This window comes from Juglans microcarpa x Juglans regia, chromosome 7D (genome assembly GCF_004785595.1).
Source record: "Juglans microcarpa x Juglans regia isolate MS1-56 chromosome 7D, Jm3101_v1.0, whole genome shotgun sequence".
In the NCBI taxonomy this organism is placed as follows: Eukaryota; Viridiplantae; Streptophyta; class Magnoliopsida; order Fagales; family Juglandaceae; genus Juglans; species Juglans microcarpa x Juglans regia.
The window spans coordinates 2045558-2060455 of record NC_054606.1 but is presented as its reverse complement, the minus strand read 5'-3'; the positions used below and the strand labels follow the sequence as shown (position 1 = coordinate 2060455).

General features: G+C 34.0%; 2 protein-coding genes across 2 annotated transcripts; both read left to right on the top strand.

Annotated features, from left to right (window-relative positions):
• Window positions 1-4021: 4021 nt before the first annotated feature.
• On the top strand, window positions 4022-5960 carry LOC121238491 (stellacyanin-like). The gene is made up of 2 exons (XM_041135379.1): window positions 4022-4399; window positions 5443-5960. Exons 1-2 carry the CDS (start codon window positions 4240-4242, stop codon window positions 5823-5825), a joined length of 543 nt encoding a protein of 180 aa, XP_040991313.1. The 5' UTR covers window positions 4022-4239; the 3' UTR covers window positions 5826-5960.
• A 468-nt stretch (window positions 5961-6428) lies between these two features.
• On the top strand, window positions 6429-8921 carry LOC121239430 (protein mago nashi homolog). Its single transcript, XM_041136681.1, is given in 4 exon segments — window positions 6429-6754; window positions 6913-6932; window positions 7463-7639; window positions 8524-8921. Coding segments are annotated over 4 exon segments (468 nt in total). The 5' UTR covers window positions 6429-6543; the 3' UTR covers window positions 8584-8921.
• The last annotated feature ends 5977 nt before the right edge of the window (window positions 8922-14898 follow it).

Sequence of the window (14898 nt, the reverse complement as noted above, 5' to 3'; positions counted from 1 at the left end):
CTGGTAGAGTCTGGACTTACATGGGAAAAGTTTATAGGTCTCTAAAGATGGAGGTGATTTGCACGCGTCAAAATGCATGGGACCATGGCCATTGACCAAGCTCTCACGTCAGACATAAGAGATATATACGGGAGAATTTTGTCTTGATATTTTGGAGTGTTTGTCATATAATACAACGATACGGTTAGCATTGAATTGGTACACTTGTTTGATTCTGGGGGACACCGAAGCCACTGTAAATGGCCTACGACTTCATTTTTCATTTTTCCTTTTTTAATCATATACATATTCTATATTAATACCTTCTACTCTAATACTCATGTATAGATCATGTATCAATCTCTTTGGATTTTTTCATATGTACGTACGGCATATGTAGATCTTTAAGCACCTGTTTAGCACAGTCCATATTCCATAACTCTTATGGACAAGATTTATTTTTCTAACTGAGAAATGCTACAGCTATAAATAGATTTTATAAAAATAAACTTACAAATTAACAAGGTTTCATATGAAACTTTAGACATATTTTACAATAAAAGTACATTTACAATCTAACGTATCACATCAAACCATGTTAGTTTGTAAATTTACTTTTGTGACATCTTTATGACTAAAGCATGGCTCTAAATTTAATCATCTTTAAAGAATATATATTTTTTAGATTTTCAGGACATGGGAAAATTCAATAAATTACATTGGAGAAAGTTACTCCAGTCTAATTTGGAGGAAACGTTTGTCTTCTTTATCATATTTTTTTTCTACCGATACGAGGATGTTACATATGGGGAATTCGTGTCTCCATATTTTCAGAGATGAGATAAGTTGAGATTAAAGTTAAAAAGTTGAATAAAATATTGTTAGAATATATTTTTTAATATTATTTTTGTTTTGGGATTTGAAAAAGTTAAATTGTTTATTTTATTTTATGTAGAAATTTAGAAAAATTGTAATGATGAGATTGAAGATTTTCAAAGTTTTGAATTTTAGTTCAATGTATTGAATCTTGATAGAGAGAGTATGGGCGAAAGGGTGAGAGTTTTGAAAAGGTCAGGAACCACCCAAAGGTTTTCTCGTTATGAAAACATCGATATCCATGAATTACATCTGCATAAAAGGCGACTAGGCCGCCACATTGCGACCATTGAAAAGGTTGTCTATATCGCATTCCGGTTATTGGTCTAAGTCCATTAACAATCCCAATCCCGGGTGTGTTCCAAACACAGATTCATGTCCCCATGGTAAGAAATAATGAGGCCAGCCATTCCGGAAGGAAACCAACCACCCAAGTCCATTGGACTGTTATGTGAAACCAGCTTCATACTGATTTTCTGCACATTAACTACAATTCTCGATACTCTAGCTAATCGGTTTCTTTCAAACTTTACTGCCATTATGAAATACTTGGAATGGAGATCGAGGGCCATGCGATCTACATTAATTATAAGTTAATACCAGGTGGAGGCAGGGGCATAGACGGTGGAAGGATGGCTCCTGAGATTTGTATGAGATTATGACATCCTAGCTCTGATCTGAAGACAGCTTGTAGTCATGAATGAAGAGAATAGTTTGATGATTTGCAGTGATGATATACATACAAAATTATTGCTCACAAAATTGAGAGGACGTTCCGATCATGCACGTTGATCATTACCGTATTGATTTTCATTTTTTCCACTTAATCAAATCAAGAGGAAGGCAGGCATCAGGCATGATATATATATATATATATATATATATATATATATATATATATATGTTGAGGGTGTGGGGTATTAATTGAGTGGTTACATTATCTCGAGGAGAATTAGGATAATGAGTCACCAGAATGGATAAGAAAACAATTGACTTAACCAAATAGGAGATTCTGATTTAGGCCCCGTTTGGTTTCACAGATTAGTTGAAATGAGATAAGATAAAAGTTGAAAGTTAAAAGTTGAATAAAATATTATTATAATATAATTTTTAATGTTATTTTTATTTTGAGATTTGAAAAAATTAATAAATTATATGCGAATCCAAACATTAATTTACATGTGAAGGCGTTAAATGATCATAGTAATTTGAAAATCCAAAAATGTATCTTGGAATGGACAATGGAGGAAAGAAAAAGGGCAATCCAATTGCTAATCTCCCTAAAGATGTCCCTCCTTATATTACGGCTCTTCATCATAGATTTAGAGGCTTTGATTCTGGAGAAACAAGCAGAAACTCAAGACAATGTGTAGTTTGCCTCTTAATGTGAACTCTCTCGGCCCAATTACCTCTCAGTCTGCAAAATCCTTGGGCTAAGTTTTCGGGTCAAGGCAAAGGTTTAGGACAGAAGTTTCTGCATGCGGGGACAGATTTGGGCCAACTTAGTGAGACAAGTTGATCTATACGCTGCACACTAGCTATTAATTGTGGTATTTAATCACAGGAAATGGTAAGATTGCAGTGGTTGATCCGACAAACTTTCCTGTAATTACTAATTAGCAGTTAGGAACAGGTAGAGATTTCATGGCATGGCTATATATATATACTTACAAAGAGGAGATAATATACCTTCTGCATGTGCACGATGCCGGAAGCTGAAACCTGCTAAATGATTAAAGGACGTCGTTCATCATCTTAGCCTGTCCAGATGATTAAATGCTAGCTTTAAGCAGACATGTCAAGATAGAAGAGCCATGCAAACTGTTTATACTTTTCCTAAAACTCTTGTCCCCCCGGTCACCCTTCAGGATTATACATGTAGATCATCACATAGTACTGATATGAGTTAGGGCTCATCCGGCTGATATTTGTTCAAATATTGGTATAAAATGGAAAGCACAAATCTGAGAAACTGCTTTTGGTTTTATATTAGTTAGTGATTAAGTGAGATGCCGCAAGGGTTGGTATGCATTGACCTTATAATTTTTGTTTAAGAACCCATATGCATGCATACAGAGATCAACTGATCTTGTCTGGTGCTTGACAACTTTGACGTCCCAACCAACCCCGTGACAATATATGGCCAATATATATAATCTTTGCTTCCAGTGAAATTTATGGGCCTAACTCATCTCATAAAACCGTTTTATAAAAGAGGATTGTTCATTCTTTATCAATATATCCAAGACTTTATCCACAAGCAATGTGAGATTATTTCTCAACAAAACACGATATCTCTCCAAAACAGACATATTGGAAAATGTATTGGTCAGAGGAGAAGATGCATTCATATTATAAAACTTGTACATAAATGTGATTTATCGAGGAAAAAATGAAGCGGAAGAAGGATTGCAAAGAAGCTTGCAAATAGATTTATTCAATCGAAATGGATTTGAAAATAATCCGAGGGGAAAAGCTGAAAATAGATTTGGAAATAACCTGAGGCTAAACTAATATTTGCATGTAATGGAAAATTTCCCAATTTAAAACATTGATTGTTAGCTTTCGTTTGTCCCGGGAGCATTGAATCTTGACACAAAAACTGATATTTTTCATCAAATTTTGCTTGTGAAAATTAAAATCCATGAAACCAAATGATTCCAGAAGCTGAGAAGTCCCGGTAGAGATACTCTAATAGTCCTTATCGTTTTCTTTGTCCCAACTAATACGATTTTCAATATGTGAGGATAAGGATGGGTGAGATTCTGCTAACTAATCTTACTATTAAGATGCTGCTGATCTATATAAAGATTAGGTGGAAATCATCATAAAAGAATATCAGAAAATAAAGGTGCGCTGAAAGCCATGATGTATTGTATTGAAAGCTATCTGAGGAGCTAGTAAGCAGCTCTGCCACGGCACCATCAGTTTCTACTTTCTATATTCCCTTCAACTCAATGAGCTTGCTTGATTGTGTTGACATGGCTAGCTTAGTAATATTTTAAGGTAGAAATTCCTTTTTTTGTATTAAATTTGTCCTACTCCCATAAGCTTTTAGCGAGCTACTAGAGAGAGAGAGAGAGAGAGAGAGAGGGACAAAAGTCTGAATGCATTAGGTAGACAGGGAAGGAGAACCACCTAAACTAAACCAAATACCAACTCCATTATAATCATGCATGGTTATAGTTCCAGACAAGATGAGTTAGTAACATAACTAATACGGGTGTTTGGCGGCGACTTTTCAATTCCTTTGTATTTGTAATAACATTGTAACATAAGTGTGTATTCGTTTAAGTGTCTATATAACATATGATCTGCTATAAAGCCCTCTGACACTCTTGCCACCCCTTAACTTTTAGGCACAGATAAAAAGAGTTTCGAGACATGGCCATGCCAATTATTACTCTCCTCATTCTCGTGCTGGCCACACCGGCGGTGGTCTATGGAGCACAGCACGTTGTTGGTGGCAGCGCCGGTTGGAGTCAGACAGCTGATTACAGCACCTGGGCTGCCGGTGAAACATTTCTAGTTGGTGACACTCTTGGTATGTTATTTCCTAGCTCATCCTCGGCTGAGATTCAGAAAATTTGTATTACTATTGAATTATTTGAATTCTTCTTGTGTTCCTGCTCTTGTTGGCTTTCTTTGATCAAATTTAAATTACATATATACAGAAATAACTTTTATCTCTATGTATATGTTTATATTAGTCGAGACAAAATAGAACAACAAAAAAGATCTAAATTCTTGTTTCCAAATTCTCGAAGGCTTTTGATTTCCTAGTTTATGCAGACCAGTTCACCATCATTTTCTGTTGATTCCAAATCAAATTGCCGCACGACTCACTTTTACCAAACAGCAGGACAGTAAGAAGATATAAAACTTCTGGCAGGTTTGAGAGTTGGCATGAAACACAAAATTATCATCTCATCTTATCGTTATACATTTTTCAAATCTTCATATAAAATATAATAAACAATTCAACTTTTTTAAATTTTAAAATAATAATAATATTAAAACATAAGAATAATGCTATACACCACACTCTCATCCTATTTTGATCATACTAAGTAATACGTAGCTCATTCATCATCATTAGATGATAAAGAAATATGCAATAAATAATTATTTAATAATAATAAATATGTCACATCTTACTTAATGAGATAAAAATAAAATAATAATATAATATATAAAATTTTTCTAAAACATAATATTTTAAATTTTTAAACAAAACACAAAATTTTAATTCTCACGTTTCAAGCCCACAGAACCCAACAAAAACAAACGGCCGCTACAGAACTGAACCGGATTTAAACCTTTTTAGACCCTATAATAACCTTTAGATCTAGGCAAGGCTTGACACAGAACTAATCCATGTTTTGTTTGGACAGGACCGTACAATATTTACTATATTCCAGTTAAACATATCACGACTTCTGATATAAAGTTGTAGTTCCTTTTTCTGGCTCAACTTGGTGTAATGTTTCAGAGTTTGAATAAAATTTTCTTTCACACACACACACACACACACACATATATATATATATATATATAATTCATCGAAGTTGTTACTCTTCAAAACAGTGTTCAACTACGACAGCACCCACAAAGTGGATGAAGTAAGTCAAAGTGACTACACCAGCTGCAACTCTGGCAATGCCATTGCATCCCACCAAGGCGGAAGCACAACAATCAACCTATCCTCGCCAGGCTCAAAGTACTTCATATGCCCCTCAAGCGGTCACTGCTCTATGGGCATGAAGCTAGCAGTCAATGTGGTGGCAACTAGCACCACCCCATCACCTCCCTCCGGCTCAACTACTCCCTCGGACAGCACTCCGCCCTCCACCACCGTTTCGCCTCCTCCTCCTCCTCCTAGTGGAGCCACAATTATTTCTTATACCATGAACAATGTGATGTTTGTGTCTTTGCTCGTGTCAGCAACCATATTTGCATTCATGGGCTAGCTAGCTAGGCGAGAGGCAGTGCTATTTTATTCCTGTAGTGTTCCTGTTGGTTTGTTGAATTGCTGTCGATATAATGTTATGAGTGAATAATTTCATGTTCTTTTCTAATATGTTATCTCACTTGAAATTCACTAATTACCGAGTAGCATTTAGACAAAGGAGACTGAGTGAGGTCAGAGGAGGATTTGTCCTCCTGATCTAACCTTTGAGATGGATGATTGATGTCATTGAGCCAAAGGTCATCGCCACATAATTTAATTTAATTAGTACAAAATCAAGTATAATTATTAGGTATATTCAGAACATGAACACAGTAATTTTTTAATACCATTTTTTAAAAATTAATAATTTTAATAATATATCATAATATATAATTAATAAATAAATAAATTTATTTACAAGTCTCACATCAAACATATCATTAATATAAAAATCTGCTACATAAATTTACATAATATATTAGTTCTTTGAATTTTGTATGAATATAATGGGCCTTTACGCACCAAGTTTATAAATAGTATTACTGCTCAGGACAACCAAAATCCAGAAAAAGTTCGCACCTCCTAATTAGAATGGGTCGTGATTGGGGCCCAAAAAGTAGAAGCCCAAACAAGAACCAAGGAAAGAGCTCGAGGAACTTGGGAAGGTCTGTGAGAACTGAGAAGTGCGCGCTGGAATTGGGATTCTCATCGCAGGTGGAGAGGGAGAGAAGTTGGGAATGGCGGGAGAGATGGAGGAGTTCTACGTGAGGTACTACGTGGGGCACAAGGGTAAGTCTGGACACGAGTTCCTTGAGTTCGAGTGCCGCTCCAATGGTATGCTCCGCTACGCCAACAACTCCAACTACAAGAACGACACCATGATCCGCAAGCAGGTCTACGTCACCTCCGCTGCCCTCAAGGAGTGCCGCCGCATCATCCTTGAGCGAGGTTCCTGAAACTCTCTTCCGTTTTCCATTTTTTTTGTCAATTATGGGGTTTTAATGTCTTATGGACGGAGGTGATTTGATCAGATGTTTCGTTTTAGGTTTCATTGTTGGCTCTTTTATTTGTGATTTTATGGGGCTCTCTGGTTTAATTTTTGTTAGTTTCTGCTCCTGGATTTCCTGTTTAGTTGCTGATAAAACGGAGGAACTCTTTTAGCCGAAGTGAGACGAAATGATTTGTTTATGTTCTGTCGTCAGGTTTTTTTTCATTCCGGTTCTAGAGGATCTCTTTTATAATTACTCTTTCTAGCGGCTTGGTAGAACGGGGTAAGGGACTTGATAAAGATTTAGTTGTTTACACTTGTCAAATTTACAACCAGGTTCAAGAGGCAAGAAATTGTTGTTGAGCTTTACAACTGCTGGCATATGGTATATGAGGATTTTAACCTCTGCGTTGTTTTTTTGAAATCTGATTGAGTTAAAGCTTCTAGGCAAAGCTATTAATATGGTATGAGCGTATTACTACTGTTAACATTTTGCTCTATATGTTATCGATGTGCGATACTTAGTTGTATTTGTATCTTGTTTTCTTCACCAATCTGATTAGTTGAGGGTTAGTGAGTTATTCTGTAATTTTTTTTTTTCCAGTTAGGTTTTCACTAATGCTTTATCATGGGGTCTTATAAGCTGGTATGTGGGTGTTTTTGTTTAGATACTGAAGGAAGATGATAACCAATGGCCAGAACCAGACCGAATTAGAAGGCAAGAGCTTGAGATTGTGATGGTGAATGAGCATATTTCTTGTACTACTTAGAAGATCGGTTCCCTCGTTGATGTCCAGAGCAGTAATGACCCTGAAGGGCTTCGCATATTCTATTAACTCGTTCAGGTCTGCTTCTATGCACTGTAACGTCCCGGCTTTCGATATGGTTGCCATTTTGGAAAGTGGTCGATTGGGAAACTTTCACATTTGGAAAGTTATATGTTCTATAGGAAGAACGCTTAAAAGTACTGCAAAATAGAAAATAGATACAGGGACTTAAAAAATTAGGGTTATAACCATAATTTCCTTGGTTGATCACATGAGCCCAAATACTGGAATCTAACCATAATTTTTTGAATGCTTGAACCTATCCTCTATTTTCCCTTAATTTTCCATATCTATTATCGTTCTAGACATTTTTAGGCTTAATAACCTCATTTTTCATATATAACGTATAACTTTCCCAAGTGAGAGAGTTTTTAATTGGGCACGTTCCAAAAATCAAAACCTTTACTTTACCACTTATAGCTATGTTAATTCGTGGCATTACATGCACTTTCGTATGATGTTTTATGGTGTACCTTTTTCATAATTTGTATTAGCAAGAGAGTATAATCCATGCCATTACAGGGCTTGAGGAGATTATTAAAATATTGAGCTTTACAGGCTCATAGTCTAGTCGAAGGGCATTTAACCAGTATGTTATATTGGGTAGAAGGGCAGCTTGGTGGCCCTTGTTATGAATGTCTTCATGTGGAGGTTTGGTTCCAAGTCAATGTGTCCTAACTACCATGGAGAATTATAGCAGCCATCCACCTTTTGGATTTCCTTTTTTTAATTGGGAGTTGTTCTACCACTCTCTTCTTTCTGCTGTTAGTTGAGATCCGGTCTTCCTTTGTTCTATAGGTCTCTCTGGATTTGCTGTTTTCTTATGAGTTTACATATTTTTGTTGTTGCTGTTTATCTTTGTGCCTCTTCGCTTGGTTCTTATTGGCCTTTTGTGGTTGCAGGATCTGAAGTGCTTTGTGTTCTCTCTAATTGCACTCCATTTCAAGATTAAGCCAATATAGGATGGATAACGAGTTCTTACTTTTCTTTTTTCCCTTCTGTGATGTGCATTCAAAGTAGTTTTTGCCATTGTTACAGTTCCATTTATTTTGGGTGCAGTCTCAATTACTTTTATTCTTATTTGGCATGTGTATGGGGAAAGTTAGATTTGGGAATGCGTGCGCACAGAGTGGAAATTTACAATATGTTACCTAAGCCTCTGGCTTTTGTAGTATATGATTACTTCCCATGTTATTGCACTTTTTAAGTTGTGTAGGTGTGGGAAGGATAGGGGCTGCACCTACCCCTAATGTTTAGGAAATGCATAGCTCCTTTGTTCAAGATTAATTATTGACTCTCAGCCTGGCCTGCATATGATTATTTAAGTCTGGATACCCAAGTTTTAACAATAGAAATTACATAATTATTTTCCCACATTACATAATGTAATAAAAATTTATGAACTTTTACTTCAAATGTAAAAAAAAAAGTAAAAGTTTACATGACCATTTAAATCTAATATGTTGCACCCTCTAACAATGTTGATTGTCAAATGGCACAGTCGTCTAATTTTGTTCATTAATGTTAATAAATGGAAGGGGAACTTTAACCTTTTATTTATTTATTTATTATTTTTGGTTAATAGAGCAACATCTTGAAACTCATGCAGCATAGTTGGTCTACTAGACAGTTAGAAGAAAAATTCTATTCATCATCTTCACATGCCACACATTATATTTTTTTTTATTCTTATTAAATTTATTTAATTCTTTTACTCATCATTCATATACTACACATTTGATAAGAAATAAAAAATAAAAAAGTATGATGTGTAGTTTGTAGATATGATGTCTTTTTTATAAGAGTCCTGCTATATAGCTTGCGTTTCATTTCATTAGCCCAGGATCCATTTTGAAATCAACCCCCCCGGGGCCGTTGTTCTTTCTGCCGATACCCACCGTCCCATTTTTTCTTCGGCATTGTTCTCCCCCTAATCGCCAAGCTCATCATCTTTAACCTCTCACACATGCCATCATCTTTAATACCATTACAAGAGTGACGAAAGAGCTTAGAGTGGATAAAGCTTAGGTCCAATAATTCTATGCAACTAACTCCATGATACAATGGACTCCAACACCTTTCTCTATGATTATGAAAAGAAAAGTGAATTAAAAGGTAAAAAACATGATTTCAATAGTGAACCTCTTTTTTATCTAAAAGCAATAGATCATTGGGTTATTGACGTCTACGATGGAGAGATTGGTGGATTTGGGTCTGTCTGTGATGTTTGGAGTTTGTAATAGAACCTCAACCCACCGTTCGGAGTTTGAGAGCAAGAGAGATGATTGGGGTTAGTACGAGATCCTTACAAAGAGGGTTTGGTGAGAGAGACAGATCGGGACTATGGGAGTGAGGGAGATGGAGTCTTCATTGAGAATGAAAAATAGCATTTCTAAGGTTTCAAGAGTGAGGGGCGTCAGGGTGATGGGTGAGGGAAGAGTAAGATCGGGTTGAGGGATAAGAGATGGGCACTGGGGTAAAGAACGAAGAAGGCTCGAGTTTGAAGGAGAAGAAGATGACTAAGAGAAGCTTGAGAGAGTGATAGGTGAGAGAAAAGAACCGTGACGTGGGGATATAAACCGGGTTCGCCAAGTGAGTGTGTGGTAGTTGAGTAGAATTTTTCTTTTTAAAAGGACTTGGCACTCCTACTCTGCAACCTACAAAAGCAAAATTGCCTCTTGGTCACTAACGTTGGAAACACTCGCAAGGCAATATAGCTATCATGACACGAAAAAGGTGTTTGCTCTTTAAGAAGAGTTAGCCCTTCTATCGAGGAGAAGGATGCTTATCTCGTAACCATGCCACTATGCTAGGACCCTAAAATAAAGGTGAAATGTGAAAGAGAGAGCACAAACTTTAGCTTTCAAGTTAGGTCGGTGGAGGATAAACTTTAGAGAAATGATACTATCATTTTTACTGATTTATCATCTCGTTCTATTTAAATATATATATTCATACATTAATATACATATATTTAAATATAAGAACAAAAATGATAAATTTTATATTAGTGTACAATGTAAAGGATGATAAATAAAAAATTTTTAATATTTAAGTTTTTTTTTTCCATATGAGGTTTTTTTTTGGGATATACGAGATTGATAATGGGAAAATATATATATATATATATATATATATATATATATTGAAGATGGGTTTATTTCTCATATTGTTTTAGTTAATTAAGAGGTACTAGTGTTTTGATAATTTCATTGACTTGGTGAATGTGCAGTGCATACTCAAGTATGGTATCGGATAAACCTTTCCAAAAGAACCAAAAAAAAGGGGGAGAGTGGGGGTTGGATCAATAAGCCCAGAATTGCACACAAACTCTTGACAGCTCAAAAAGTTCATGGCCACTAAGAAAGGGACGGGACACTGTGATGTTACTGGTCCTTTTTTCTTCCTTTTTTCTCTTATGTTTGGTAGTCTGCACGAACTCTAAATGATTTATTGGGTACAGGTACCCATCCTGTCCAATTGAATTGAATATGGGTGATAATAGAAAAGAAGCAAACCTGTTTCTTGCGGCAGACTCCATTGCTAAAAGGAACTTTGGTCCTCTCCTTTGTGTAAAAAAAAAAAAAGAGAGAAAGAAGAAGAAGAAGAAGAAGAAGAAGTTGATTTCCAACCAGCATCATGACCCCATTTTATGTGGTTCTAATACTATCTCTACTCCTTCCACCATATATGATGATCTAAGCCACCACCACACTGCATTTCTTCTTCCAAAAAAAAAATAATGATAATAAATGAATTATTTGATCATCCAATATTTTAGATTGAATTATTTAGTTTCGTGTTATATTATTTTATAGATATTGGATTGGATTATTAAAAAATAACAAAAAGTTGACACCAACATTAGGGAAAGTCAAAATTTCTTTAATATTCTTATAAAATTTTCTAATGTTTCCAAAATGTCAGGAAAATTAAATTTGGTTCATAAAGATGAAGTGCTTTTAGTCTGGACAATAAGATAAAGATAATATAACTTTGTTTACTTGGGAAATCAATAAGATTCCTTCTTAAATTATTACTATAGAACTATGAATTTAGATGATCAGATTTTTAATTTTTGGATGGTACCGAGAATACTCACTACTATTTATTATTTTATTATTACTTTTCACATATTTTTTATTATTATTTAATATTTTATCATTATTTTTTTATTACTATTTACATAATATTTAAAAATATCTCACTACTTAAACACAACCAGAAACTTGTTGGGTTGGGTGCATCAATCAAATGGCACACCTTGAATATGGTCCGACAAGGGTCTTGATGGAATAGAGGTTCCACCTCAAACTTTGGCGTCAAGGAATATAAATATTATTGTATTGTATTTGGTGCTGAATTTCACCAAATCCAAACTAAATCACGAGCTTGCTTGCATATCCTTTCTGTTTGGTAGTTGTAAATCGAAGACTAGTATCTTGTCTTAAACAATTATTGAAAAATATTTAATGCCGAAGTTTCATCGACCATGTCATTTGGGATTATTTAAATCAAATCTTAATCTAATACATTTATACTCTCGATCCATCTCATTTTATTTTAAATTTTTTTAATGTATCATAACTATAAAGAAATTTTACGAAAATAATTTTAAAAAATATGTTTTTAGGGTGATTTGGTGGTAAGCATAGAGAATCCGGATACAATGGTCAAAGAGATATATCATCGGTTGAATTTGGCTTGACTTAAAAACTTTATTTTTCTTATTATGGTTAGCAATTAAAGAGATATTTTTTTAAAAAAACACATGGAAAGATTTTGACAGAAACAATAAGTACGAATGTTGTTCTTTAACAAACAATAATGGTTATTATTACAAACAAGTAGGGCAGAGGAAATTAAAGGAAAAGGGGCTCTGAAATTTAGTAATTATATTGTTGCAATATATTGCGTAGTGCTGTTGTTGCTCCACTGTCTCTATCATTCATGTCTAGCTCGACGTCCTCTCTAGTCTTCTAGTCTTTTGCCCTCTCCCAATATCACCATCACTCAACATATCCATGCCTTTTTTTGCCCACCCACCTCGTCAACCTTATCCGGCCACCACCATTTTTTCAAATAAAATAATTATTCTTAAATTGCATGAGAAGCGAACCTTATAAAGAGATCTTATAAAAATAAATTTATAGATTGACATGATTTGATATGATATATTAGATTTATTTTATAATAAAAAATTATAATATGATGTGTCCCATAAAATTATATTAATTTATGAGTTTATTTTTATAAGATTAATTTATAAATAAAGCACTTATAAAATTATATATTAGTAACTCATAATCGGTTATTAACAACAACAAAATTAACACGATATTAAAGAAGTGATCATCATCAGATATAATACTATTTTTCTACATGATTTTATTTTCATCTGATCTGTTAAAACCTGCATGCATATAATGGATGCAGGTATCTAGGGAATTTCAATCTTCCTGCCTTGTCTCGTTTGTTGTGGTTGCTCTGAATTCCCAATGACAAAATGCATTATATAAATACTTGATGGGCCTATTATAAGATGCATAAGAGGATCTAGATAATTAATTAAGAACATTGAACTTATCCCATGCATAAGCTTGGACTCTCTCCGTTGCATTGAAATCTTCACCAATGTCTAGCAATATTTTTTGAGATTGGTATGATTCATTAATAACGGACGAACGACCATCCATTTATAGTAAGCATGCATCCATTTTGCCAAAGATCTGTACGTACTTAGATCATAAGCAACGATCGATATTAATTATTCAAGCATCAGGAGGGGACAAAACTCACATGCATGCCTGTCCAACTAGATCACTCTGGGAAATGTAAAACCCAATACCAATACCATGTAAATTAGGAGTAAAAACCAAATAAATAGTGTTTTTTAAATTGGTGGATATATGTCATGAAAAAACACAAGAGTTTATATCCTTTAATATAGTTAATGTATGTTTTCTCAACAACATATAATAAAAAAACAACCATGAGAGAAAGAATAGTAATTGTATTCGAAATATCATCTACGTACGCAACATAATTTAATTTAAAAAATAAATTTTAAAATCTGAATATTACAAATAAAGTTTTGTCATAAAAATGATATGTGGTGTAAAGACTTTCAAATAATACTATTCAAATAATAAGTATAAACAAAATAAAATACACGACATGATCAATAAATTTCCAAATCTATATATATGAGTTTGGTGTGTCTCATTATTACGTTAATCCCATATTGTTGGAATGATCTCTAAAATATTTTTATATAAAACATGCATGTGGAAAAGCAAGGCATCTATTAAAGTTGGAGTGCTTTTATGATATAGATTCAGTCCCTACCTTTGTTAAAGAGTCAAATACCCATCACCCATGCGTGTGGACCATGACTCTAATTTGGAGGCATTGATCCTAATAATAAAAAATAATAAAAATAAAGAAGCAAACTGCAAAATGATGTTATTGTAGGGTATATAGCGTAAATGAACTCTTCCCATCATGGTAAGGTCCATGTCTTGGCAACATCCCATGTGACACTTTCTTTCTCCTTTTACAAAGGGTGTCTTTAGCCTAGTCGTCTGTTCATTTCATCATTTTTATTGTGAAAAATGATATTTATAATTTTAAAATGTTTATAAAAAGAGAAATGTTATATATCAGTTACTATTCACTCTCATACTTCAGACCTATAATTTTTTCATAAAGTGTGGAGATATTTTTCATAGAGTGTGTAGGTATTTTTAGTAAGGTGTGGAGTGTGGGGTAGTGAATAGTAAATGATAAGAATAATTTTTTTTATAAAAATTTGATAAGTAATTATTAGATATTGTATAATTAACTTAATTATGTGTTCATCTAATCTCTTTTTTTTTTTTTCCCGACAGTTACAAATTTTTTAAAAAAATATTAGATAATTTCATAATACCGACGCATGATAAATAGTATTATTATTCCATCATACAAGAATATGATATTATTATTTATTATGACAGAAAATGACACGTCATTTGCACTCTCGTAATACATAATCATTTCTCAAACTAGATCGGCCATTAAAAACAGTACGTGTGCTTTTTTATGTCGTATAGATATGTCAATTAGTTAATAATTAATCCTCACTTACCAAATCTTTTTAGATATGTTGCTTTTTATTGGTATTGGAAGCACATCAAATCATAGAAGGGTAAAATTATCCAATGTTTGGATTGATACACAAATATTTTTCACAATGTGACAAACCATAATGACATGGCAAGATATGTATACACCAG

Bases quoted from the DNA above. Each gene is read 5' to 3' on its own strand.
- LOC121238491 (XM_041135379.1), top strand. From the start codon at position 4,240: ATGGCCATGCCAATTATTACTCTCCTCATTCTCGTGCTGGCCACACCG. The intron at 4,400-5,442 runs GTATGTTATTTC...TCTTCAAAACAG, and splicing joins TCTAGTTGGTGACACTCTTG to TGTTCAACTACGACAGCACC.